Source organism: Canis lupus, chromosome 6, assembly GCF_048164855.1.
Source record: "Canis lupus baileyi chromosome 6, mCanLup2.hap1, whole genome shotgun sequence".
NCBI classification, from domain to species: Eukaryota; Metazoa; Chordata; class Mammalia; order Carnivora; family Canidae; genus Canis; species Canis lupus.
In genome coordinates this window covers 72599772-72627533 of record NC_132843.1, presented here as the reverse complement: position 1 = coordinate 72627533, position 27762 = coordinate 72599772, and the positions used below count along the sequence as shown (strand labels likewise).

Genomic DNA, 27762 nt, shown 5'->3' with positions numbered 1-27762 from the left:
TTTTTTTTTTTTTTTAGGAATCAGCTATAGTGTTTCCCATAGTGGCTGTACCAATTTACATTCACACAAACAGAGTACAAGGGTTCCCTTTTCTCCACATTGTTGCCAACATTATTATTTCTTATCTGTTTGATAATAGCCATTCTAAAAGTGTGAAGTGATATCTCATTGTGGTTTTGATTTGCATTTCCCTGATTAATAATGATGAGCAGCATTTCATGTACCTATATTTGTAGGTCTTCTTTGGAAAGATGTCTACTCAGAATCCCTGCTATATTTTAATCAAAAATTTATTGCTATTGTGTTGTATGAGTTCTCTATATATTTTGGATATTAATCCCTTATCAGACATAGGGTTTACAAATAATGTCTTCCATTCAGTAGGTTGCCTTTTCATTTTGTTGATGGTTTCTTTTTTTTTTTAATTTATTTTTTATTGGTGTTCAATTTACTAACATACAGAATAACCCCCAGTGCCCATCACCCAATCACTCCCACCCCCCCGCCCTCCTCCCCTTCTACCACCCCTAGTTCATTTCCCAGAGTTAGCAGTCTTTACGTTCTGTCTCCCTTTCTGATACTTCCCACACATTTCTTCTCCCTTCCCTTCTATTCCCTTTCACTATTATTTATATTCCCCAAATGAATGAGAACATATAATGTTTGTCCTTCTCCGACTGATTTACTTCACTCAGCTTGTTGATGGTTTCTTACGCTTTGCAGAAGCTTTGTAGTTTGATGTAGAGCCACTTATTGAGTTTTGCTTTTGGCGTCAAATCCAAAAAAATCATTGCCAAGACCAATGTCAAGAAGATTACCACCTATGTTTTCTTCTGGGAATTTTATGGTTTCAGGTATTCTCCTCATCTTTACTAATTATCAGGGAAATGCAAATCGAAGCCACCAGGTCTTACATTCAAGATTTTAATCCATTTTCAATTAATTTTTGTGTACAGTGTAAAATAGTGATCCAGTTTATTCTCTTGCATGTTGCTGCCCTGTTTTCTGAATATCACTTAGTGAAGAGACTGTCCTTTCTACATCCTATATTCTTGGCTCTTTTGTTGTAAAATAATTGACTATATATGTGTGGGTTTGTTTCTAGGCTCTCTATTTTGTTCCACTGAGCCATGTGTCTGTTTTTATACCAATATCATACTGCTTTGATTACTATAGCTTTGTAATACAGTTTGAAATCAGGGAGAATGGTGCCTCCAGCTTTGTTCTTTGTCAAGATTGTTTTGGCTATTGGAGTTCTTCTGTGGTTCCATATAAATTTTAGAATTGTTTGTTTCAGTTCTAGTAAAAAAAAAAAAAAATGTCACTGGAATTGTCACAGGGATTGCATTGAATCTATAGATTCCTTTGGATACTGTAGACATTTTAACAATATTAATTCTTTCATTTCATGAACACAGAATAACTTTCCATTTATTTCTATCTTCTTTAATTTATCAGTGTCTTATACTTTTTAGTGGTCTTTCACCTCTTTTCACTTCTTTGATTAAATTTATTCCTAGGTATTTTATTCTTTTTGATGCAATTATAAACCAGATTATTTTGTTTCTGATAGTTTGTTATTAGTGTATAGAAATGTAACCAATTTCTATATGTTGATTTTGTATCCTGCAACTTTACTGAATTAATTTATTAATTCCAACAATTTTTGGTGGCATCTTTAGGGTTTCCTATATACAATATGTCATCTGCAGATAGTGAGTTTTTCTCTCTTTCCAATTTGAATATCCTTTATTTCTTTTACCTACCTAAGTGCTATGGAGAGGATTTCCAATTCTATGTTGAATAAAATTGGTAAGAATAAGCATCCTTGTCTTGTTCCTGATCTTAGAGTATGATGTTAACTATGGGCTTCTCATATGTGGTCTTCATTATATTAAGCTACGTTCACTCTACACTCACTTTGTTAAGAGTTTTTGTCATAAACGGATCTTGAATTTGAATGCTTTGCTGCATCAATTGAGATGATCATATGATTTCATTCTTCATTTTGTTAATATGGTATATCATGTTGATCCATCCTTGCATCGCTGGAATAAATCCCATTTGATCATGAAGTATGATCCATCTTAATGGATTGTTGGATTTGGTTTCCTAATTTTTTTTTTAAGATTTTATTTATTTATTCATGAGAGACACAGAGAGAAGACAGAGACATAGGCAAAGAGAGAAGCAGGCTCCCCACAGGGGACCCAATGTGGGCCTTGATCCCGAACTCCAGGATCACACCCTGGGCCAAAGGCAGACGCTCAACCACTGAGCCACCCAGGTGTCCCTGGTTTCCTAATATTTTATTGAGGATTTTTTCATCTATGTTCGTCTGGAATATTAACTTGTAATTTTTCCTTCTTGTGGTGTGCTTGTCCTTGTCTGGTATCAGAGTAATGCTGGCCTTGTCAAATGAGTTTGTTAATGTTCCCTCCTCTTATTTTTCAGTACAGTTTGAGAAAGATTTATGTTAATTCTTTGAAAGTTTGGTACAATTCACTAGTGAAACCATCTGGTCCAGGACATTTTTGTTTGTAGGGAGCTTTTAAATTACTGATTCAATCTCCTTACTAGTAATTGCTATGTTCACATTTCCTAATTCTTCATGATTTTGTCTTGAAAGACTGTAAGTTTCTAGGAATTCATCCATTTCTTCTAGGTTGTCCAATTTGTTGGCATACATTTTTGATGGTAGTCTTTTATGACCTTAGTATTTCTGTGGTATCAATTGTAACGTTTCCTTTTCATTTCTAATTTTATTTATTTGGGCCCTCTCCTTATTTTTCCTGGTGATTTTAGCGAAAGGTTTGTCATTTTTGCTTATCTTTTCAAAGAACCAACTCTTGGTTTCATTGATCTTTTTTACTGTCTTTTTCCCTACTTAGTTTTGCTCTCATCTTTGTTATTTCTTTTCTTCTACCATCTTTGGGCTCCATTTATTCTTCTTTTTCTAGCTCCTTTAGGTGTAAAGTTAGCTTGTTTATTTGATATTTTTCTTATTTTTTTGTGATAAACATTTATCACTGTGAAATTGCCTCTCAGAACTGCCTTTGCTGAATCCCATTCATTTTGGTATGTTGTATTTCCATTTTCATTTGTCTTAAGGTATTTTTTTGGTTTTGCTTTTGATATCTTTATTGAGACACTGGTTTTTTAGTAGCATGTTGTTTAATCTTTACATATTTGTGAATTTTCCAGTTCACTTCTTATAACTGATCTCCTAATTTCAAACCATTCTAGTCAGAAAAGATACTTGATGTGATTTTAGTCTTCTTAAATTTGTCAGGCTTATTTTGTGGCCTTACATATGATCTGTCATGGACAACGTTCCATGTGCACCTGAAAAGATCATGTATTCTCTTATTTTGGGGTAGAATTTTCTTTAGATACCTGTTAAGTCCATCTGGTCTAATGTGTCATTTAAAGCCGATGCTTCCTTGTGGAATTTCTGTGTGGATAATCTATCCATTGATGTAAGTGGGGAATTAAATTACCCTACTATTATTGTATTGCTATCTGCTTCTCCCTTTAGGTCTGTTAAGATGTGTTTTACATATTTAGGTGCTCCTATGTTGGGTACATAGATATTTACAATTGTTACATCTCTTTGTTGGATTGATCCTTTTATCACTATGTAATGGCCTTGTCTCTTGTTTTTGTTTTAAAGTCTATTTTGTCTGATATAAGTATAGCTACCCAAGCTTTCTTTTGGTTTGCTTTTGGTTTTCATTGTATAGAATATATTTTTCCATCCATTCATTTTCAGTCTCTGTGTGTCCATAGATCTGAAGTGAGTCTTTTTTTTTAAAGCACGTTTTAAACATTTTTTTTAATTTTTATTTATTTATGATAGTCACACAGAGAGAGAGAGAGAGAGGCAGAGACATAGGCAGAGGGAGAAGCAGGCTCCATGCACCAGGAGCCCCATATGGGATTTGATCCCAGGTCTCCAGGATCACGCCCTGGGCCAAAGACAGGTGCTAAACCGCTGCGCCACCCAGGGATCCCTGAAGTGAGTCTTTTATAGGCATCATATAAACGAGTTTTGTTTTCTATCCATTCAGCTACTCCATGTCTTCTGATTGGAGAATTTAGTCCATTTACATTTAAAGTACTTTTTGAAAGGCCCGTTCTTACTTCCATTTTTGTTTTGTTTTCTGGCTGTTTTGGAGTTTCTCTATTCCTTTCTTCTTTCTTGCTCTCTTCCTTTGTGGTTTGAATATATATTAGTGTTATACTTAGATTCCTTTCCCATTGTCTTTCGTGTATCTACTATAAGTTTTTGCTTATATGCTTATATTATATAACATGAAATTACATATAACAACTTAGATCCTAACACTATACAGATCTTTCTTAAATTATGGTAGGATTACATCTCAATCCAATATTAAGTTGAAAATATCATTATCTAAAAATGCATTTCATACACCTAAACTACCAAATATCTTAGCTTTGCTTAGCCTACCTTAAACATGTTCAGAACACTCCCATTAGCCTACAGTTATACAAAACCATCTACCACAAAGCCGATTTTATGATAAAATGTTGAATATCTCATGTAATTGATTGAACACAGTAGTGAAAGTGGAAAATAACATGGTTGTGTGGGTACAGAATGGTTGTAAATATATCAGTTGTTTACCCTCATGATCATGTGTCTGCATGACTAAGAGCTACAGCTTGCTGTCCAGCATCATGAGAGAGGATCCTACATCTCATTAGCCTCAGATGTGTCCTAAAGCCCTACATTTTTATTACCAGGCCACCATGTGTTTTTTTGTTTGTTTTTCGTTTTTTTATGTGTTTTGTTTTTGATACCATATCTTATATCTTTTTATCTTGTATATCCTTAATTATTGTAGCTACAATTATTGCTACTTTTGTCTTTTATTTTAACCCCAACAAGCTGTTTAAGAATTAATCCACCATCTTTCCTATGTATTTACCTTTACCAGTGAAATTCATACTTTCATATTATTTCTTGTTACTAATTAATACCCCCTGTACTTCAGGTTAAAGAAGTCCCTTAACATTTCTCGTCTGATTTAGAGTGATGAGATCCCTTAGCTTCTGCTTGTCTGGAAAATTCTTTATCCCTTCTTCAATTTTGAATAACTTTTAGGGGTAGTGTATTTTTGGTTGGAAATGTTTTTCTTTCAGTGTTTTAAATATATAGTGCCACTCCCTTCTGGCCTGTAAAGTTATAGATAAAAAACCTGCTGATTGGGACGCCTGGGTGGCTCAGCAGTTTAGTGCCTGCCTTAGGCCCAGGGTGTGATCCTGGAGTCCCAGGACCGGGTCCCTCATCAGGCTCTCTGCATGGAGCCTGCTTCTCCTTCTGCCGGTGTCTCTGCCTCTCTCTCTCTCTCTGTCTCTCTCTCTTTGTGTGTGTCTCTCATGAATAAACTTTAAAAATCCTAAAAAAACAAAAACAAAAACAAAAAAAACTGCTGATTGTTCTATGGGGGTTCCCTTGTGTATAACAAGATGTTTTTCTTTTGCTGCTTCTAAGAATCCCCACTCATCTTTAACTTTGACATTTTACTTATAATGTGTCTCGGTACAGGTCTCTTTGGTTTCATCTTTTTTGGAACTCTACGGGCTTCCTGGATCTTGATAACTGTTTCCTTATCCAGGTTAGAAAGATTTCTGCCAATAGCTCTTCAAATAAGTTTTCTGTTTCTCTCTCTTTATCTCTCTCATTCTCTCTCTCCTGGGACCCCTATAATGTGAATATTAGCCCATAGGTCCCTTAAGCTATCTTCACTTTTTTTTATTCTTTAATTTTTGTTGCACTATTTGGATGCATTCCTCTGCCATCTTTGAATTCACTGATCCTTTCTTCTGCTTCATATAGTCTGCTGTTGAATCCCTCTGGTGTATTTTTTTTAGTTCATTTAATATATTTTCAGTTCTGTGACTTCTGTTTAGAGTTTTCCTTTATTTTCTGTCCCTTTGTTGAAGTTCTCACTGTGTTCATATATTCTTCTCGAGTTCAGTGAACATATTTACCATTACTTTGAACTTCTTATTGGATAAATTACTTATCTCCATTTCATGAAGGTTGTTTTCTGAGGTTTTATCTTTTTCTTTCTTTTGGAACATATTTTTCTGTTTATTCATTTTGTTTGACAGTGTTGGTTTCTATGCATTAGAGGAAATAGTCACTTCACCTGGTCTTGTAGGATCGGCCTTGTATAGAAGATGAAACATTGTTCAACTCTGCCCCAACTCTTGGTTGTCTCTCAATCCTTTGTGATTTTCCAAGCAGCCTATTTTATTTTTAATAGCTCCCAGTGGTTGTGGGGGTGCCAAGACTAGTCAGTGTCCCAAAGGGGAGCATGTTAGAGCATCTAGATTCAGGCTGACTGGAAGCTAGACTCTCAGGCAGCAGCTTTTAAACAATGTTAATATATGTAGGCCTTTAAGACCACAAGCATAAGCCCCACTGGCTCCCAGAACCAGGCAATCTGAAGGTGTTCCCTGGTCAGCAGTTGCAAAATTTAGGAAACCAGTGTACCAGCTCCTTGCTGGGAGATACCAGTGAGCTGTAGGGAAAAGGGAATTATAAAGATGACATCCCATGACCTCTGTGCCCACAGAACACCTCCAAAGTCTCTAGATGTGTGCCAAACTTGCAGCCTGCCCCTAAGACCAAAGCTCTAGGACTAGCAATTTGTCTTCCTTCGCAGAAAGACTGGGTATATGGTTCAGTCAGCTGTCTGTGCAGTGTCTTGGAGGTGGGAGTCTGCCAAGGACTGTCTCTCTCGTTGTTAGTCCCACGGGACTCAGGAATGCAAACCCCCTGCCTACCATAGCTACACAAATAATGGGTATCCCTTGAGCAACAGTCATAAAAACCAGGGCACTGACAATAAAAGTTGGGGTACCAGACACATATAAAGACTCCCTTCCAAGAGATGCTAGTGCTCTGGAGTACAGCAGAAGGGAGAGTGCAAAGGTCCTGCACCAAGAGTTCTTAAACAGCTACCACAGCCATAGCATAGCAAGATCCAACAGACCCAGGAGTTGCATCTTTCTGTAAAAGAGGCCGATTAACTTATCATAGCTGCAGCACGGGGACCTAAAGCAAATATAAGCTGCACTGGTCTCGAGAACCAGGCAATGTAGAGGTGTCCTCGGGCAGAAGCCACAAAAATCAGGACAACAGACAAGGGTATAAACTTCTTTCTGGAAGATACCAGCAGGCTGGAAAGAGGCAGAGGGAGAGGGCAAAGTTTGTGTCCACTGGCCTCTGTTCCCTGAGGGCACCTCCATGAGCCTGTAAGTATGCAAACCAGAAGCCTGACCTTCAGGCCACAGCTTTTGAACAAACAAATAGGTCTCTTGCTCAGAAAAACTGGGAATGAGTTTCAGTCTGCTATCTGTGCAGTGTGCTGGGAATGACAGTCTGTCGGCGCTATCTCTGCAATTGTTACAGCCCCATGGGACCCAAGAATGCAAGCCCCGGAGGCCTCGAGGACCAGGCAATCAAAGGCCATCCTCTGGGTGGTAGCCGCAAAAACTGGGTTACCAAATGGAAAACCGGAGCACCAGATGCGCTTAGGAGCTCCCCTCTGAGAGATGCTGGCTCTCTGTAACACAGCAGAGGGAGAGTGTGAAGATGGTGCTCGCTGGCTGGAGCGAAGCATTGTGGGAATGGAAAGAAGGCACCTGCTAAGGAAAAGGAAGAGAAAGAAAAGAACATGAGAAAAGGAAAAGGATGAAAAGGGAAAGAAAACTGAAAAATGAAAAAGAAGAAAGAAAGTAGTGATGGTGCTCACCAGCTTTAGCAGGGCAGAGGGAGATCATGCAAAATGCCCTCCCCCCTACCACCACCCCCCCCCCCTCCACTGGCTGGAACATAAAGATGGAGCCTGCAGGAAAGCAAAAAACTAATGGCAGCTGCTGGCTTTAACAAGGCAGAGAGCGAGCAAGAAGGTAGCACCCACCAGCTTCCAACCCTAGACAATATCTCAGCAGGCCCCTTCTTCCCCATACACCAATACTTTAAAATTAGGAAATGTGGGGCACCTGAGTAACTCAGTGGCTTAAGCTTTGGACTCCTTTTTTTATATATATAAATTTATTTTTTATTGGTGTTCAATTTGCCAACATATAGAGTAACACCCAGTGCTCATCCCGTCAAGTGCCCCCTCAGTGCTCTTGATTTCATCTCAAGTCCTTAGATCCAGCCCCATGTGGGACTCCTTGCTCAGCTGGGAGTCTGCTTTTCTCTCTCTCTCTCTCTCTCTCTCTCTCTCACCCCCTCTCCCTTAGCCCCCCCACCTCAACTCGTGTTTTCTCCCTCTCTCTCTCCAGTAAATAAATAAATCTTTTTTAAAAAATTAAATAAAATTAGGAAATGTGTCCTGTTCACATAAAATCTGGATGCTTGTTCAAAGGGCTGCTTCTGCACTGGGCCCTGGGGGGTGGGGAGTGAATCTACGCAAGGACGCTTTAAGAGTCATTTCTCAGTCTTATGGCCCTGCAGGTGTGCAGAAGATGAGCCCCTTGGTGTTCAAAGTCCGATGTTTTGGGGCTCGTCTCTCAGACACCAGTCTTAAAAGCTGGGATGCCTGATGTGTGGTACAAACCCTTCAATCCTCCAGGAGAAGCTCTGGGTTGAGTTCTCTCCTGACTATGGGTCACTGTACCAGGGATGGGGTTTAGGGTGAGACCGTATCTCAGCCCTTTGTACCCACTCCCATGCGGGGTCTTCCTCTGCTTGCCCCAGGTGAAGAGGTTGCTCCACCAGTTTTTAGATTTCTTTTCAGAGAAAATTGTTCCACACGTAGCTGAAGATTCCTCGTGTCTGTGGGAGGTGGTGAGATCAGGATCTCCCCATGTTGCCATCTTCGACCGGAAAGTCACTTTAAACTTTGAAATGATATTTCTCGTTCCATGGAGGTTTGACTAACTCTTCTGCTTGTAGACATTAGTTCATGTTGTCAACAGTTGGGCGCTGAATCTCTTAAGCTTGAGATTAAAAAGTAGGGCAGGGAAAGATGTTAGTTAGTAAAACATGCTGACCTAACTTATCTGAACGGGACAGGGTCAAGTTCCTACCCAAAACCACAAGGGTGCTGTGAAGTGCAATGATTTCATACTTGTGTCGTGATGTCATTTTGTTGTAACGTTAAAGCCAAGAGTCCTCCCCACCCAAGGGCAATGCCAATTTCCCAGAAGGCTCATTTCTCAGAGCCAAAGCTCCAAAAGATGCCAAAGCAACCCATGCTGATACTTGGTCTCATGTTATTTCTCAATTTTATGCTTAATTTGCTCCTTTTGGTTTTATGTATTTTGACACAGCCAAGTGTATGTGGGGATTTCCCCATAGTCCTTTAAATGCTATAAAACTTTAATATGGGGAGATAAAAACAATAATAAGCCATGCCTCCAAGCCCTCACATTTAGTTCTTCATTTGAGTTAGACACTAACCAGTTTTAGGTCCCGATTTAGACTTTCAAGTACTTGCATCTTATGTGCTTTGCTTTTCCTTGCCCTCCTCTTTCTTACCCTCCTCTTCCCCCCACCCTCCCAACAAGTGAAAGTGATGCTTTGCCCATAAGCCGGGGCATGCAACACCCACTGATTGCACAAAATGGCATCTTCACAGTTCTCAAGTTATTATCGTAATGGCCTATATCGTCCATGAGCCAATGCAATTTAATATGGTTTTAATATGGTTCAGAATAAAGCCAAGATGGATGCCCAACTCCCAATTTTAGGCATGCAACCCTGAAATGTCTTTTTGGAAAAAATGAAATAATTCTCCTGGAAGTCTGTTGAGTTAGTCTGTTTTCAGCATAATTGCCTTTCCTCAGCTTCCTAATACCCTTAAAACCTCTGAGAGTCTTTAAGTGTACAAAGTTCAACAAAAATACCTTCAAAGTAGATTAGTTCTAATTATGTCTAATATTTGTTTGCCGCTTTATTGAATAAACTACATTGGCTTAAAAAAAAAGAAAAGAAATTCACTTAACTGCACGTCAGTCACCCAAATTTTAAGTGTACAAATGAAATGGAAAACATTTATTACACAAATTTAATTACAATTCTAAGAAATAAACATGCAAATTAGATAGAGTTCAATTTGCAGATGCTAATCCTCATCCTTGATCTTATTCCTCTCCTCCCTGATTTTCAGTCTGTGTCTCTCCTTGATTCCTAGGGAGCCAGGCAGCAAGAGGTTTGGTTTTTCACAGTCGGAGGATCACTGTTTTAAAGAAGTGTTATATTTAGCACATCTGGCATAGTAGCAGTAAACAAACATTATAGTCTTTGTAACACTTTTGTGCAGGTGCCTTCCCCTCCCACCCCCACCTCCCACCCCCCGATTTTATTAGGTCTATGCTTTCCAAAGCTCTGTGTTCATTACACCTGAAATGACCCATCTCGACTACGGAGGAGTCCCCAGACAGAAGTTATGAATTAATGTCTCAAAAAAAAAAAATAAAAAACAAACTCCAATTGAGCCTAATATAGGGGAAAATTACTATTTGCAAAATAATGTGATTCCGGGGCTCGAATTGCATTCCCTTGACCAAGGACAACCTCCTTTATTACTTTTTTATTTCCTGGAGGTTTTCCCCGGAGGCTCCCCACCCAGAAAGAGTTGCCAATTCAAGTTGCAGTAGGACCAGTGTTGCTTTTTTATACACACGCAGCTCGGGGAGGGGAACGGGCGGGGGCGGGCGGCGAGGGGAGCCTAACTGCTCGGTCCTGCAAAGACATCTGTTTCTCATCTCCGTTTGCTGTGGCAAAGGAGAAGAAAGTCTTTTTTGCAAAGGGTGGGAAAGGCACAGATTTCTTTTCTTTTCTTTCTTTTTTTTAATCACACGCACACACAACAACAGAACTAAACCAAATTAAAAAAAAAAAAAAAGATTGGGGGGGGGGTGTGGACAGCTCAGAAGGTTGCAGAGCGAATAGGTTCTCGGGCTGGAGCCGAGCCCCCGGGGCCAGGGCGGGAGCCGCGAGCGCGTGGGGTCTGGGCTGCGGGCTGGAGCTGCGCCCGCGTGTCCCCGGGCACCGGGAGGGGAGGGGAGGGGAGGGGAGGGGGGAGGGAGGGCGGGGAGGAGGGGAGGAGGGCGGGAAGGAGCGCAGGAGGCAGGGGGCGGGCTGGGGTGGGGGTGAGGGAAGGCGCCCCGCGTGCCGCCTGAGCAGAGGGCGGGCGGGAGAGCGGGCGCGCCTGTCATGCTCCCCCGCTCCCCCGGGGGCATCCTGCAGCACCGCGCCTCCGAGGCCCGCGGGGAGATGGCACTCGGGGTTGACGGGGCTCGCACGCTGCGCGCTAGACAGAGCCGCTCATTACCATAACCGTCTGCGGCGACGGCGGCGCGGCGCCCCAGTGGCGGCGGCGGGACCTGCGGGACCCTCGCCCGCCGCGCACCAGCGTCCTCCGCCCACCGGGCCGCCGGGCCGGGCCCCGCGCGACTGTGCAGCGGCGGCCGGGCTGGCGCCGAGCCCCGAGCGGACCCGCGGCGGCGCGAGCGCTCCGGCCGCCGCCTCCCGGCTGACCCCGCGGTAAGAGCCGAGCCGGGCCGGGCCGGGGAGGGCAGCGGGCGGCCGCGGGGCGCGGGCCGGTCCCCGCGGGCGGCGGCGCGCGCCCCACCCCCCCCCCCCGCCGGGGCTCGGCCGGGGCGCGACCCCGGAGCGGGACCCCGCCGGGCGCCGAGGGGCCTTTCCCGGGGCGGGACCCGCCGCCTCCGCGGGCGGGGGGATGCGGCGCCGGGGAGCCCCGAGGGGTCCTGGGCGGCGGTGCCCCAGGGGACGCGCGGGGGGCGGGGGCGGCAGGAGCGGTGCCCCGGGTCTGCCGCCGCGGCGCGGGGCAGGTGGAGAGGGAGGGACCGTGGATGTCAGGAGCGCGCGCCCGCGAGGAGGAGGAGGAAGAGCTGCAGGAGCTGACACCTTCTGTCCTCCGCCACCTCCGCCCCCGCGCTCTCCTCCCCGGCAGCCGAGCGGCGCGGCGGGCGGCGGGCGGCGGCGGGCGGCGGCGGCGGCGGCTGCTCTGTCCTCAGCTCACCTCCCCGGCGGGCTCGCTGCTGCCCGCCCGGCCCACGCCTGCGCCTCGCCCCCCGCCCGCCGCCCGCCGCCCGCCGCCCGCCGCCCGCCTCCCGGGCCCCAGCAACTTTCCCGAGCGCCCGGCTGCGGGGGGAGGGGGAGGGGAGGACGGCCGCCCGCGGGAGGTGCAGGCGCTGCCCCCCGCGCCCCCCGCGCCCCCGACCCCCGCGCCCCGGTCCCGGTCCTGGTCCCGGTCTCGGGCCGCGCAGGGCGCTCCTGGGCTCGGCGGGCGGCGGGCGGCGGGGGCCTCGGCTGCGGCTGCGGCTGCGGCTGGAGCGCGGGGCCCGGGCCAGCCTCGCCAGAGCCCTGCCAGCCGCCGTGAGTCATTTCCTTGGAATCCTACCTTTGGTGTTTATTTCCCTTAGAAGGAAACTTGTTTTAAAAAAAAAAAAAAAGAAAGGAAAAGAAAAAGAAGGAGGAAAGAAAGAAAGAGTAATAATAGGTCTCATTCTTCGGGAGAGGCGCTCGGCTCCCGCACGGGGGGGAAGACAACTTGCCTTTGTTCCCAGACACTTGGGGGGTGTTTACTTTCTCCGGCTCCGCTCGCGTCCCCGGGCAGGGCTCGGGGCCGCCGCACCTACCCCCGGGGGTGTGTCTGTGCGGGAGCCGGGACGTGCTGCCTGCAGGGGGTCGGCTCCCCGAGCCTCACCGCCTCGGTCTGGAGTCTGGGATGGGGAGCTCGGCCAGCAGAGCTCGGATGCCCGGACACCCCGTCTTCTCCCTGAGGCCCGGCCCCCGCGGTCCTAGCCCTAGCCCTAGCCCTAGCCCGGGGACCTGACCTCAAGCTCCTGGCCTCTCCAAGCTACAGCGGAGAAATGCACTTCCCAGGGCAGACAGGTGTACTGCAGGGACTAGCAGAAAAGCGACGTCTGTCTATTTAGTAGAAGGGTTGAAGGATTTTATTCCACCCATTCAGCCCCTTGCAGCAGCAGCAGCAGCAGCAGCTGGACAAGCTGTTGGGGTCTTGCTGAGGACAACGTCCAGGCCAAGGGCTTGATTCCACCTGGGCAGCACATGTAGGGCTGGCAGCATCAAAGGTGCATTGGAAACGTCAGCCTTTTGCTTCTCTTCATTTCAGTAGTGGAATCGGATCTCGAGCTGCTTTCATGCTCTTAATGTTCTCTCCTTTCCAATGAGAGATGGGGGGAGGGGTGGGCAAAGAATGACCAGGAGCCCCTGTTAAACCCTAGGTGCCACTGAATCTATAGCCATCCTGTCCTGTGTGCCAGCCACTCCTATTAGCATTACAAGGGCTCCGTGGAAAGAACTAGTCTAACTCATCTGGGGAAACCAAATGGTATAGCCACGCCTTGTAACTTTGCTGTGAGCGGTTGCTGGAGAACCGTGACATTTTAGCCCTCAGCCTTCTGGGAATGCTTGAGGTGTCATTCTACTACATCCAGTTGGGTGACAAGACAGACCTGCAGGAGCCCAAGGCATAAGAGGTTAGGACCTTTTTATTTATTTTTTAAACCCATGTGTAGACAAAACACACTTTAACAACCTTCTTTTGAATCCACTTAACCCCCGATGTTAAAAACAAACAAATTTTACCATAAATGTCTGTCTTTGTGGTTATACCTAATGGTAACAGCACATGAAATTGTGGATTTGAACTTCTGAGCTAGGTGGCAGGATCAAAATGTAAGTCTCATCATACAGAGAATAGTGACAGTTTGGATCTGCACATATAATACAAATAGGGAGTCCTGTGAGACATTGGTGCATAGCACTGAACACTCCCAATTCTTCATGAATGTGGAATTCGCCTTCTTCAGACTAGGAGGACTCAACTGGAAAATTTCCAACCCCCTTCCCCAATAATCCAAAGTCCGAAAGCAAGGAAAACTTACAGAAATCAGATATCATAATGGAAAGAAAGAGCCAAGATAAAAGGACTATGCTGTGTTTCAAATTCAAATGCATCCTGATAGGATTTCATATGCTGGAATCAATACTAGCAAATAGAAACGCTTGAAATCCTTAACAGCCAAAAAAGCTACAACGATAAGTCATTAAAATGGAAATAAACTCTTAGGAACACAAACTAGCACAGGGCCCATATAATGTCCTATTAAACAAAGGTAATTGCTTCTAGGGGGCTTACACATGCTTCACTTTCCTAAGGGGCGTGGATTTGTCAACCTCTAGCTTTATGTCATAAAAGTTCGACATAGACCAAAAGCTTGCGTTTTAGTCCCAGAATCCAGCACAAAAGTGAGTGTGAATTTCAAGCTGGAAAATACTGCTGCAGTCCATGAGGGAGGGCTACTGAGAAAAAGCAGCAATTCATGTGCTCCTGGCAAAAGCACTTACTGATACAACTGTCTTTTTATAATAGGGTAAGAAATCAGACCATTTATGAGAGTCTCCCAGGGAATAAATTATCATGAGGTTTGATACCTTGTTTGGATGCCGGGTTTGAGGGGTGATAGACAGAATAGCTTAGTTTATCAAATCAATGTAGTGTAAATTTCCTGATGACTCAAGAGCAAAATAAATGGCATGTCCCACCATTTCCTTTTAGAGAATATTCGAACCTCTCTCTCTCTCTCTTTTTTTTTTCTTGTAATAAGGTTTTCTAACAAGCCCTTGGCTGCTGCCTCCTTGGAGGGCATTTTAAAAGAGAAAGGGGTAGGTGGTTCAGCGGCCCAAGTCCGCGGGATCCTCCTTCCAGCCACTGACACGGAAGGCCTGGCTTCATTCCTCAGTGAGGTTGGGACAGAATTGAGGATCTGAGGGACGCGTGGATAAAGGATAGAGTCCTTGCTGCCAAGAGCTGCTCTGTTAGCCAGAGGGACACTGTCAGTTCCGTGAAGCTATGTCCCCCTCCCCTGGTGGTTTTCCTTCTTTTACCTGGAAGTGGACCCTGGTTGATAACAGAAAGGTGACCACAGGCTCCCCCTAAACCCCACTCGCTTTGCCCTCTCCCCAAAACGTTAGGAGCTGTGTAATTCGGAGAAGAAGCCACGAACTAGACCCTTAGCGTGTATCTGAAAGACAGTCTTCAGAAAGCAGGCCTGACATCACTCTTCGTGACAGTTCTTTAAATGGCAAAGTGAGCTAGTGGAGGTTCAGGTCTTGTCAAAGGAACTGGCGGTTAATAAGGCGCGGAGGCTTTTCTCTGCCGTCACCTCTGATCTCCGCCCCGTGTAGGTCCTTTTGCTTTCAGTAGCAAACCCCTGTCCCTCCCTTGAACTCCCCCTTGACCCTGCCTCGGGCCTCAGTGGGGACCCAGGGGAGCCTGAGCGCCCCAGCCCCGCAGGAGCCCCCGGGCATCACCGCAGGCCCCAGGCAAGGGCGTGAACTGGGGCCCGGGCAGCCGCGTGGTGCCTCCTGGAAAGTTCCTGCCTTGTGTCTGGGCCTTGCGGAGGGAAGAGTTGCCGGCTGCCTCTGGCCCCGAAGCCCTGGCTCCTGTTTAATATTCTCTCTGCTCCGTTGATGTTGTGCTTGGCTCCTGTGGGGCTGCAACTCCCGGCTTGAAACTGGAGCCAATTTTCTGTCTTCATCTTACAGTGTTTTGACTGGAGGCAGATCCAGTTCAGGCCGATCAGGGCTGGTGGAAACAACTACCAAGTGTGTCTCTGTCTGCTTCGTTTTGGGAGAAGAAAGTGGAGGGAGCCCCAGAATGTTGTAGAGCAACCGGCCCTGCGGAAAGGAAGAGGGGGCAGGCGCACAGCCCGAACCCCTGAGAGCATCAGTAGGGATTACGGTCGAGATATCTGCTTCCCCACCCTATTCTTTTGATTGATTAGCAGAATTCATCAAAGGAGACTCTCGGGGGGGATTGACCAGAAAATTGATTTTGCCTTATTAATAGAAAGGAAGCGCCAGGGTTTTGGACTTGCCTCTTAGCGGTGCGTCTTCTGCAGGAAGGTCAGGGGGAAAATGTGTTTAGGAGGCAAAGCAGCTGTCTCCAAGAGGGCTGAGGGGAATCTGAGAACAATAAGAAATGGGATTTTAAAGATCCGCCCATGAAATGCAGATTGCTGAACACAGAAGCTGAGCTAATAGCAGTGAGAGAGTTTGCTGAGGTTTCCTTTGAAAAAATAATAAAATGTTTCAGGGTGAAGGGGAGGACCGAGAAGTAAAAGTTTCCCAAAGCAAAGGAATGAAAATGCCAAGGCCATCCCCTGGCTTACTCTTGATTAGGGCTGTTTTCTTTTCTTTTTTTTTTTTTTCCTTTTCTTTTCCTTTCCTTTTCTTTTTTTCTTCTTCTTCTTCTTCTCTTTTTTTTTTTTTTTTTTTTTTTTTTTTTAGATCTGAGGCTGTCAGAGATGACTCTGGTTCTGTCCATGAATAGATTCTGCGAGCCCATTGTCTCAGAAGGAGCTACTGAAATTGCTGGGTACCAGACGCTATGGGAGGCTGACAGCTACGGAGGACCGAGCCCCCCTGGGCCAGCACAGGCTCCTCTCCAGGGAGACCGGGGAGCCGGTCCCCCACTGGCAGGTACTGCCCTTGACCTTCCCCTGCTGCCCTCTGCGGCTCTGCAGCCAGACTAGTGGGCGGGGGTGGTGTCTGGAGTGCCCGTCTGAGCTCAGAGAGCACTTGCTCCAGAGACTTCCCAGGCTGCAGGCTGCCTGTGCACCTCTCCTAAGTGAGCCCAGGGCTCCAGGGACAGGACCAGGGGTGATCGTTAAATTGCACTCAAACAGGAGTCCACATGTGCTGCTGCTTCCTGCGTAAGTCATTGCCACCTATATTTTTAAAAGAACCAAACCAGATTTTGATATTTCACGTGGGGAGCTGCACGGTTCTCTCCCAGCTACACAAGCCCTGGTGAGCTTGACAATGAAATCTTTATCCCATGAGACATAAAGGAATCTGCACTTTGGGCCAGAAGCTATGTGTCTCCTCTTTTTATTAAGCACACAGTTGGCTTTCGTATTCAGGAGAAAAATGTTTTTAAACACAGAAATATGTTCTTCCTGGTTCTTTACTCTTAGTATTCTAAGGTAAGTTCCTTGGGTTTTTGTGTTGTGGTGTACTTTAAACAACAACAACAGCAACCTAAAATGTAAAATAAGTACTCCTTGAAGTTCCTTTTGAATTAAAAGCTCTGTTCTTTAAAAATTAGACCCCACTTTAGTTCATGGTTGACACGTGACATGCTTGCGAGAGAAAAAAAGGACGTTGGTTAGCCCAAATTTTGATTTTAAATTAAGAGATTTTCAGTTTCGTATTTTGAGAGAAGGAATATTATAACTCCAGTGTGCAGTTAGTCATCTCCTTCCTTATCTACAGCCAGTAATATTTTAGAATTATTTGGTCATTAGTGCTTACAGTTAACAATGTATAAATTTGAGCAGTGGTGTCCTATTATGGGTTTAATTAAACAGTTTGAATAAATGCTATTCTCCCCTTTATCAGTTTTGCTATTTGTGCATAGAATTAAGATTCTGATTATTTAGCAAGTGCTGACATGGGTCCCTTTTGCTTTATGATTACTTAGAAATCCTTGCCTCACCTGGGTTGCAGAATTTTGTGTGATAACAACTGTTAAGACAAATGTTTATTTTTAATCACCACATGTACAGACAAATATGTAGCCAAGTCATCTTCTATAAGGAAATTAAAGGAAAGTATTTTGTTTGGAGAACCTCTGGCAAACCGCATGTCATTTGTCATATCTGATTTATTACCACAGGATCACATTACAGGGGAATTTCAAATCCTATAACAACATCCAAGATCACATACTTTAAGAGGAAGTATGTGGAAGAAGAGGATTTTCACCCACCACTCAGCAGCTGTAGCCATAAAGTATGTTTTTTTAATAGTCATTATTTTTATTAAGAGTTAAAGATACTTTGTAACAGTTGCTTGATCCATTTCCAGAATTGTTCCACCCAAGCAATGAAAACGAGCCACTTCTCCGCAGAGCCATATTAATCGCTGTCACTTTTTTGGGTCCTGTGTTATTTTCACAAGTAGTTGAAGAAAGAGCCAGCAGGAGCTCCTCTACCCAGAAATAACAGAATTATATAATCCAAGCAACATCTTTTTTACAACTGATTTGATTGTTCTCAAGTTGCATTAGTGGTTATGAGCAGCCGGTGTTTTCACGCGTGTGCAGAAATGCGTGTTCTTTCCCGACATCTTCCCCCTCCCCAAGCTCTAGGTCCCACGGCCAGTGCCACTTCTGTGTGTGCCCACCTGGGAGCGGTCCCCCAGGGCTTCTCTTGACCCCTTGGAGGTGGCCTCACTACCCCTTGAGTGTGCGCACGCAAGTAGAAACACGCACTTCGTTGTACATTCATTATGTTTGTTCAGTTTGTTAAAATCTGTAATTCATTCCCTAGAAAAGACCACAGCTGTCTCTTCTGCATGTGTAAGAAGAAAATAGTGGGATCCAAGAAATGCCTGGAAGTATGAAACTGGCCACCTAAGCTTTCCAGATACCAGTTCTTTTTCCTTATGGTTCTCTTCCTTTACAAACTGTCTACAGATTTCAGCAGGGAGGATATAACCCAGACCATAGTTGTCTGAAGTACGGAGAGGATTTTGGATTTTTCGATTCCTCTTCCTGTCTCCTCTTCCCCGCCCTCTCCTCACCACCCCATAAGCTTGTCGTTCAGATGTTGCCTTGACCTTGCTCATGACGACACTGGCAGGCATTGGCAGGTGCTGCTGGGCTTTTCCCTGAATGTATAGTTCCTGCCTTTGGTTAACCTAGGTTGGCTTCCTTCACAGCCCCTCAGGTCATGCTACCAGGTGGCTTTTTTTTTTTTTTTTTTAATTTAATGATCTGGAAGAGCTGGTTGCCAGGACACAAGCAGTTTATTTCCTCTTTTCATTTCTGTGTTAACGGTTGTAGCCTTTCCCAGTGGCTGCTGGATTTGTACCAGTCATCACCCACTGGTAGTATCCTACTGCCCAGAAGTGAGTCTTCCCATTTCCTCCCCACCTCTCTTCTCCTGCCTGGCCCTGGAAGGAGGCCTACTTTGGCCCTTCACTGCCAGATCCTGTCGGGCTGAGCCTCAGTTCCTGTTGTCCCTCTATCACGTAAGGGTAATTGCAAGTGTGAAACCCTTGTCTCTCAGAGAGACAGTCCTGAAAGCAACTTTCATGCTCCTGGCCAGGATTTGAAGTAGACTTACTATGACCTGCATTTTGACATCTTTCAAAAGATCTTTATTGACCTCATAATATGTGAGTGTGTGTGTGTGCACATGTGCATGGGTTTGTATATACACAGAAAAGCACAAGCGTCCTATGAGTACAGCTTGCTGAGTTTCACAAAATGAACATATCCGTGTAACTAGCATCCAGATCAAGCAACAACATAACCAGCGACTGAGAACCCCCTCCTTGTACCCCTCATTACTACCTCTCTGTCCTCCGGAGAGATTGCTCCCCTGACTTCCAGCAGTGTAGATGAGTGTTCTGTCTTTCTACATTTTCCCCGTTGGACTCTCTAAATGCCAACAACCTGACCTGTCCCCACTGAGGTCTGCACCGTGACCAGATTCCCAGGTGCTTGACCACACTGTGGAGTCTGGAAGGGTGGATGTTAGCCACATCAGGGATCTTTATGGTTCCCTAAATGAACCCCGGGAGTTGGGGGAACAAGACCCCAGCATTCCCAGATCCAGACACTGCCAAGAAATACACAGTGATAACATGTTGACATGTAATAGCCTATGTCCTCTGAATTCTCTTCCCTTTTTGGATTTTTCAGACCATCTCAATTTTTGAGGAACGAGCCCACATCCTTTATATGTCCTTAGAAAAGCTAAAGTTTATCGATGATCCCGAAGTGTACCTCCGAAGATCTGTCCTTATAAACAATTTGATGAAAAGGATCCATGGAGAAATCATCATGCAGAATAACTGGTGCTTTCCTGCCTGCTCTTTCAATGGCACCTCCGCCCAAGAGTGGTTTATGGCTCAAGACTGTCCTTACCGGAAACGACCACGGATGGCCAAAGAGGAGTGTGAAAAGTTTCATGCCTGCTGCTTTTACCAAGAATGTGGTGGTCACTACCTAAATGGACCCCTTTCTCTCCATGCTAGTGTCGGAAGTGCCTCCACCACTGCCCCGTCTTCCTCCTCCTCCTCCTCCTCCTCCTCCTCCTCCTCCTCCTCCTCCTCCTCCTCCCCCCCTCTGCCTTTACCGAGTTGTTCCCACCAGGTGGATTTTGATGTAGGCAGCGCACCTGTTTACAAAGGTGATGGCCAGGTACCTGCCAATGAAATCTTTGTCACTAATGTCAGGTCACTAGGTGTTCAGGAAAAGGCCCCAGTAAGTGATGAGAAAGCAAATAATGACACCAGCAGGGATGGTGGCCCCCTAAGCCATGAACCTGGGGGAAATGACCTTGCTTTTGAGTGCAAAGGCCAATTTTACGATTATTTTGAGACTGGATATAATGAAAAAAGCAATGTGAGTGAGTCTTGGAAAAAGTCCTTAAGGAAAAAGGAGCCTTCACCAAGTAACAAACCGTGCTGTGGCAAAGGGAGTAAAATATGAGCCATCTTTTCACCGAAACTTCTGAAGCATGCACAGCATGATCAATTAGCTCTCATAAATTTTATTTTGAATGGATTTTATAGTTTTGTACAACTGATAAAATTATGCCATGAACATGCCGTGTCGTTTTAATGCCTGGAGAGCAGATTGCATAAAACATCTGTATAGTAGGCATCAGCGAGCTACTTATAAATGTGGTGATGTTCCCAAGAAAACAGTTGACTTAATGCTTAAAAGTATACCTTAGTTGTCCTACAGAAAAGGTCAGTAGATTAGACTGGGGGACAACGTGCCCTTGTGATCTTTCCATTACCCCCCCAAGGAGCCTGTCACTAGCTAAGAAACTGCATCATGTTTGCCAATTAATGAGGTAGTTATTTGGAAAGCAAACCAACATAACCAGCAAAGGATGCCTGCTTCTTCTCTATGATACAGTATTTTTTTCTGAATAAAAGACCGAAGACAGGGAGCTAGATGAAGTGGCTTCACCGTGCCGTGAAGTACTTGTATTTAACAGTCTTGGGTGACAGATGAAAATAGGATGTAACATAATGAAACACCTGTCTGGGTGCGGCAATCAACAATATGTAGAAGGGTAATCCCTGCAAGTTCCTGGCTTGCCTGTGATGCGTGATTAGGCAGTTAGAGAGGTGTTATACAGGGCGATTTTTGGTGCCTTACTTTATCTTAATTTTTGCCAATGTGAAAATTAAGGATAAATCAGAGTTACAGCAGGGATTTAACAAACAGGAAAAAAAAATACACAGGGTGGATCAATATTGTTTGGAAACCGTTAACTTCGAAACTATTGTGTTCAACTTTTGATTCAACATCTCTATTCTTCCTTTGTTTTTGATGCCCAATTGCTTTTGGATTTGGCATTTTTAGAAAGGGATGGGGGAAACAATAGAGCTGTTAGAAACCAGCACTAAGCTGCTTGAGCTTTTCTATGGCAACGGTCCGTTGCTGGGGTTTGGGTTTTTTGGGTTTTGGGTTTTTGTTTTGTTTTGTTTTCTTGTCCAATGAAGTTCATGAACCAGTGGCATGCATTATACTTTAATCTGTTTTGCATCATTTCACTCGTTTAGATTATAAAAAGCATGTGGTTTTTTATATATGACTTTTGCTGTTGATTAAGAAGCACAATGTTAATAAATGATGTGGTGATCAATGAGGTTTTATCTTAAAGAATGTAAAGACTTTAGTTTTTGGAAAGTTATTTTGGAGAAATGGGACTCAGTTGGCAATAGCTACCATGTATTTGGTCGACGTTTTTCTCAATGATTTCTTTAATTTGTATGTTTGCAAGAGTGTTCAGAGTGCCCCTCTGACCGTCCTTCCTTCTACTCCAGCCAACTCCTCCTGCTAAACTGTATTCCAATTTCCAAGGTTGCTAATTGACTAGGGCCTCCTTAAACAATACTTCACGGGAACCAAATGCCAAACGGAGGAAATAAGTAAGTCCTCCCAGTTTCTCCAAGATAAAGCTTTTTTATTATTGCTATTAATATTAAATATAGGTCTCATTCATACAGTGTATGAGTAGGATCATCATTTGGACAATGTCCACAAGGACCAATTTTTAAAACATGTTCTTGTGTTATGGCTAAATAGTCTAGTAATGTTTTGTCCTTTATTTTCAATATTTGATAAACATTTGATGTTGAAAACTTAGATGATAGATGCTTGTATATGAACGTGTTGTAATAAAGTGAGGTTTTCTTGATATATATTTATTAAAACGATCAAAATTCATTACGATTTTATTTTAATGACTATCGGCAATGTTTCTCTTTTCTGTTGCTCTTTCTCCTTTAAAAAATTCAAGAGGTCTGGTGGGCAGTGGCCACACAGGAGTTTTCAAAATGAAAGACTACTTTAAGAGGTCAATCTGACAGGTGTTTCAGAATGATCCAAATGTGTGCGTTTAGATTTCTGTGGATTAGGAGGCCAATGTTAATAAATGATGTGGTTGGTTATCAAGAAGGTTTTATCTTCAAGAACAGATTCATTTTTGCAAAGTTTCTGACAAAAAATAGCGTAACATACTGGATGCATCCTAGCTGGTTGCTTTATGAAATGTCAAATTGTCAAAAAGATGACCCAAATGTCAATGGTTGAAACAGCTATAGATTATGGCTGGTGGTTTTCCAAGCAACTTTGTATTAATGTTATTCTTAGAGGCTAATATTTGATAAAGGGAGAAAGCTAGTTGGAAGCTTAATTTGTCAAAAGTAGCATTCTTACTATGAATGTGATACATCCTAGAGATTTTTTTAAAAGATTTTATTTATTTATTCATGAGAGACACAGAGAGGCAGAGACACAGGCAGAGGGAGAAGCAGGCCTGATGCAGGGAGCTTGATATGGGACTTGATCCCGGGACTCCAGGACTCCAGGACCACGCCCTGGGCCAAAGGCAGGCACTAAACCGCTGAGCCACCCAGGGATCCCCATCCTAGAGATTTTAAATATGAAAGAGATGACATCCTTTTGCTTTTTAGAAGCCACTAGCATTATCAGGTAATGTTTCTCTTGATGGCCAAAATTGTAAATGACAGAGTTGGTGATTTTCCACAGCACTCACCTGAGCTTCGGGCCCAGACATCTGCTCAGCAGAACCAACTGGAGCTTCTAGCTGGACAACTGGGGCTTTGAATTTGCATTTTTAATTCTTAGCCATCAAGTTTTTGTCTCTAAGACATTTCTAGCATACCGAGAGACATACTCCCCCTCCCACCCCTTAAAAAGCCCTAAGCATCCATTCAAATAAAAATGTTCCTTTTGTTGGTATGAGAACTTTAGGGCCTTTTATGTGCCTCCATCACCATTTCTACTCAGAAGATAATCAGATTTTTCCAGAGTGGCCAAGGCACAGATGATAATTCTACTAACTGGGTTCCATAGTTCTGTCTCAGAGATTGGTAAACCTAAGACTCTCTTCACCCCACACTCTGTCTACCCACCTGGAAGTAGCACCTTTTCTCATTGCTGTGCTTTGCTTTAAGGAAAACCTGATAGGGCAGATTCCAGACTTCTAAAAGTTAAATGAGGGGAAATCTTCACTTAAGAAAATGGCCCAGCTCCCCCCAAGAATGCCTTTAATTGCTGCTCCCTGAGGCATCTAGGTGCACCTCATTAACCAAATCATTAACCTTTGCCTCTGGTCCTTCCCCTCTAAAAGTGGTGATTGTAGAAGACTGTCTGGCAGAGGCACTTTAAAAGAAGACAGATATCCTCAATCATATGCTCCCACTCCTAAAATCCTATTATTCCTTACTTCACCTTGAAGGGGGTGCCAAAGACAGGATTATAAGCGGCCAGGATTTGGAAAGAAGGTAGAAAAACTCAACTGGTGGAAGTGAGTATCTAAGGACCAGTCACTAATTAGGGTAAAGCGTGCGTCTTTGGCATGATCTTTTAAGACAATAGAGATTTTGAGCATTTTGTTTCATATGGCCTGAAGCAAGTGAATGAACCTTTATTTTCAGAGATCATAGTTAACTCCATCAAAGCAGGCCTGCCCACCCCTCCAATCATGAACTTGTTTTACAGCTCCGCTTAATGACTTCCTTTTGGTGTATCTAGAGAAGAGCTGAGAACAACTTGCAGCAGACATGGGCGTTTAAGAGATGTCAACCTCACAATAAATATCAGACAAAGATATAAGGATTCCTATGCAATGCAGCGAGGCTTTTGTGTTCCTCAAACAAGTTGTGAGCAGAAAACGTTTTTGGAAATAATTAGTTGTTTAAATCCATTTTGATGACAGCCCCTTAAATTTGAAGTCATTTCACTTGTACTTAAGGTTATCCTTGGCAGTTTTGCTGGGCTTTTTTCAAAATCAAGGATTCAACAGGCCATGAGCGATGATGATTTATTTCTTCCTTTCTTTCAAGATTTTTACTCATCCATTCATGAGAGACACAGAGAGAGAGGCAGACACAGGCCAAGGGAGAAGCAGGCTCCCTGTGGGGAGCCGGATGCGGGACTCCCTGACTCCGGGATCAAGCCCTGAGCCAAAGTCAGACAGATGCTCAACCGCTGAGCCACCCAGGTGTCCAGAGCAATGATGGTTTAAAGGAGATGCGGAACTGTCCCATGAAGAGAGGAGTGAAATCAGTATTTCAGTAATGGGAGACAATGTATGGTTTCTAGTAATTCATTTTAATAAGATTGCTGTGTTTTGATTGTGGTTTAAAATAAAATGCATTCAGGATCTTTTAAGTTACTACTCAACGCCGTCATTGCTCGCCTACAGTTCCAGTGTGTAAGAGAGGTAGATCGTCTACACATGGCGAAAACTACTCCATTGGATGTGAGAGCTACATGACCAAGGGTGAAACACTTCCTACTTTAGAGATTGTTTCCAGCCCTGTGTACATGCCATATTTCAATTGGGAGAATTCACTTAGGAAAAGCACTTGAAAAGATGTAAGTTATGAACACTTGAATCTCGCATCCTGCCATAAAGTGCATCAGCAAGTGAGTTTAATAAAACATGCTGTTTAAAATAGTCTGTAATTTCCTGTTTCTGCGTTTCCCTTCAGTATCTGTGACAGGCTGAAGAACCATGACTACACAAAGGGCATTTACACAAGCTCGTCTGGTGGTGTTTGCAAACCACTGCTAGGAGCTTCGTCTTCTTTGGTAAACAATTCTCTGGTGGGCTGTCGATGGTTGTTGTTTTTTTCCTTGGTGTTGGTCCAATTTGTTAATTTTGAAAATGCAAACTACTTATTCATAGCCTGGAAACACCTGCTTTTGACCGCAGTGAAACTGATAGAACGTATGGAGATGAATTAGTCATTGCTTATGAAAGTACCCACGTTTTTCTCAACCCCATTTTTAAAACTGTTCCCTTGATTTAAAATTATAAACTCCTATAAAATGCCATATCTTGGGGATGGAACACGCAAAGAGAGAACTTGCAGGGACGTAAGTTGTGATCTTGCTTCCTGCCAAGATCCCAAGACCATAGACAAATAGCAAAATTGGGGAGACACCCAAGCCACCCTAAGGCCTGTGCCGCCCAGGCTGGCTTGGCTTTCAACAGGCATTGCCCTCATCCAGGTCATTCCATGGCAGCAGCTGGGTCCACGCATCAGGCAGGTGATGCTCCTTTCCCCTGCTGATACTCCTTCTGCGTATGTTTTCTGAGGGGAGTGCAATAAGCTACAATCAGATGTGACATAACTCTGTATCCTGGCAATCAAGAAGCAGAGCTTTCTCAGTGCACCTGGCCCAGCACTCAGGCATCTATAGCTTCCCCAAAACTCACAAGACACCTGTGTGCATGATAGGGAAAAGGTGGAGATTGACAGGCTCTCAGGCACAGGATTTCAGCGAAAAGGTTAGGAGTCGCTCTCTGATGGAGTAGAGGTAAGAAGTTTGAGTGAGATGAACAGTGCCCCACATGCATTGCAGAGTGGACTCACTTTCTTTAGGGAAAAGTCTAAAGATAAAAAGGAAGACTTTTTTTTTTTGTCAACTTCTTTAAGAAAGAAAAACCATTTTATTTTATTTTATTTTATTTTATTATTTTTTTTTTTAGAAAAACCATTTTAGGGATTAAAGGATTTCCCTTTTGTTTTCGCAAGAAGAAAGCAATGGCTTGTCTGCCCTTTCTGGAAGCTGGGAGTGTTCCTTGTTGTTTTCCAAGTCCTTAGATGCTGTGCTTTTCAATTAACCCAGCAAATGACCTTTGTGACTAGGTACAGTTATTAGTCCGAGGTACCTCTCTCCTGTTCAGTTCAACGGCTCAGTGGTTGTGGGGTTCTCATGAGACCAGCATAAAGCTGAGGGTTAAGAGTGGGATTTGGAATCACTGCCTGGATGCACATCCCAGCTCTGCTACTGTAGCTGTGCACTCTTGACCTTGGCCTGCAGCCCCTTGACTTTCCAGTGCCTCGATTTCCACATCTATAAACTAGGGTGGCATAATGTACTCACCAGGCAAAGTTGCCAGGATTAAAGACTTTAATATCAGGGAAATGACCCACCCTTGCCTGAATGCACATAATGGGTATGCAGTGAGCCTCCAAGACCTCTCCACTAACATCCCTGGATGCCCCGAAGGCAGGACCCTGACAGTACCAGATCCTCCTTTTGTGGAAAGTGTTCCTTCAGCCTTTTGGGTTCTGTACAACAAGCTTGAAACAAATACAGAGGTGATGTGAAACCTGGGGACCGGGGACCCTTAGACTTTGGTAAAGTAGTCATTGGTGTTCTTGAGGCATTTTTAACATTTCAAAAGGTTTACTGGAAATCATAAAATTTCCTGAAAGCAGCTGCATAGGCTACCCCACGGCAGATTGCTTTCCTGTTGCTTGGAATTAAACCAGCTCTGGGTTAACACAGCCCAAACAAGAAGAAACTCTGGGAAAACGCAGGCATTATCCTCAGTAAATACAACTGGTTTCATAGATAGGATCTCTCAGAACATTGACTACCTGAAGGGAATAAAAGGCATCCCTATAAGTGAAAAGTTGAAAAACCACTAACCTCTGACTCATTCCTAGGATTTGTCAAAGTTCACGTTTATTCAGTTAAGGTATTATTCTCTTAGATTTAGTTTTCACTCAGAAAAAAAAAATGCAGTATTGAGTAAATGAACATGGATAATTTAGACCCAAAATGATTTCTAGTGTTCCTACATCTGGTAATGGAGACCAAAGAATTATCTTCTGGATATGGATATTCATAACTTTGAGGACATGTCCTATCATAAAATAACTAGGATACACTTTTCACCGATAAGATCTAAATTTAAAAAGCAGATTAGCTAGAGAGTGGTTATTCCTACTTCAAGATTTCATTCTTTTCTATGTTGCCTTTAAACTCAGAGCCCTGGATCCCTGGGTGGCGCAGCGGTTTGGCGCCTGCCTTTGGCCCAGGGCGCGATCCTGGAGACCCGGGATCGAATCCCACGTCGGGCTCCCGGTGCATGGAGCCTGCTTCTCTCTCTGCCTCTCTGTGTGTGTGTGTGACTATCATAAATAAATAAATAAATTTTAAAAATAAAATAAACTCAGAGCCCAACTAATGGCTTCAAAATAGGATTCCCTTTAACAAATGACGTTTCCTTTCCTCCTAACTTTTCGAGAGTTTCTGTTTTTCCGTAGGGTGAGGCACACTTGTAGTGATGCTTGCTCACTGGTAGGTTTGAAATGAGAACCAAACTGAACCACACGGTTTGACAAACAGGCAC

At 44.1% G+C, this 27762-nt stretch overlaps 1 protein-coding gene across 1 annotated transcript; it reads left to right on the top strand.

The window, feature by feature from the left end:
• The first annotated feature begins 11442 nt into the window (after positions 1-11442).
• SERTAD4 (SERTA domain containing 4) lies at positions 11443-22307 on the top strand. The gene is made up of 4 exons (XM_072831175.1): positions 11443-11539; positions 16337-16528; positions 17727-17842; positions 19761-22307. Exons 2-4 carry the CDS (start codon positions 16354-16356, stop codon positions 20550-20552), a joined length of 1083 nt encoding a protein of 360 aa, XP_072687276.1. The 5' UTR covers positions 11443-11539; positions 16337-16353; the 3' UTR covers positions 20553-22307.
• The last annotated feature ends 5455 nt before the right edge of the window (positions 22308-27762 follow it).

Coding starts and splice junctions, on each gene's coding strand:
- SERTAD4 (XM_072831175.1), top strand. CDS start 16,354: ATGACTCTGGTTCTGTCCATGAATAGATTCTGCGAGCCCATTGTCTCA. Junction 16,529..17,726: donor AGCCGGTCCCCCACTGGCAG/GTACTGCCCTTG, acceptor TTATTACCACAG/GATCACATTACAGGGGAATT. Junction 17,843..19,760: donor TCAGCAGCTGTAGCCATAAA/GTATGTTTTTTT, acceptor TGGATTTTTCAG/ACCATCTCAATTTTTGAGGA.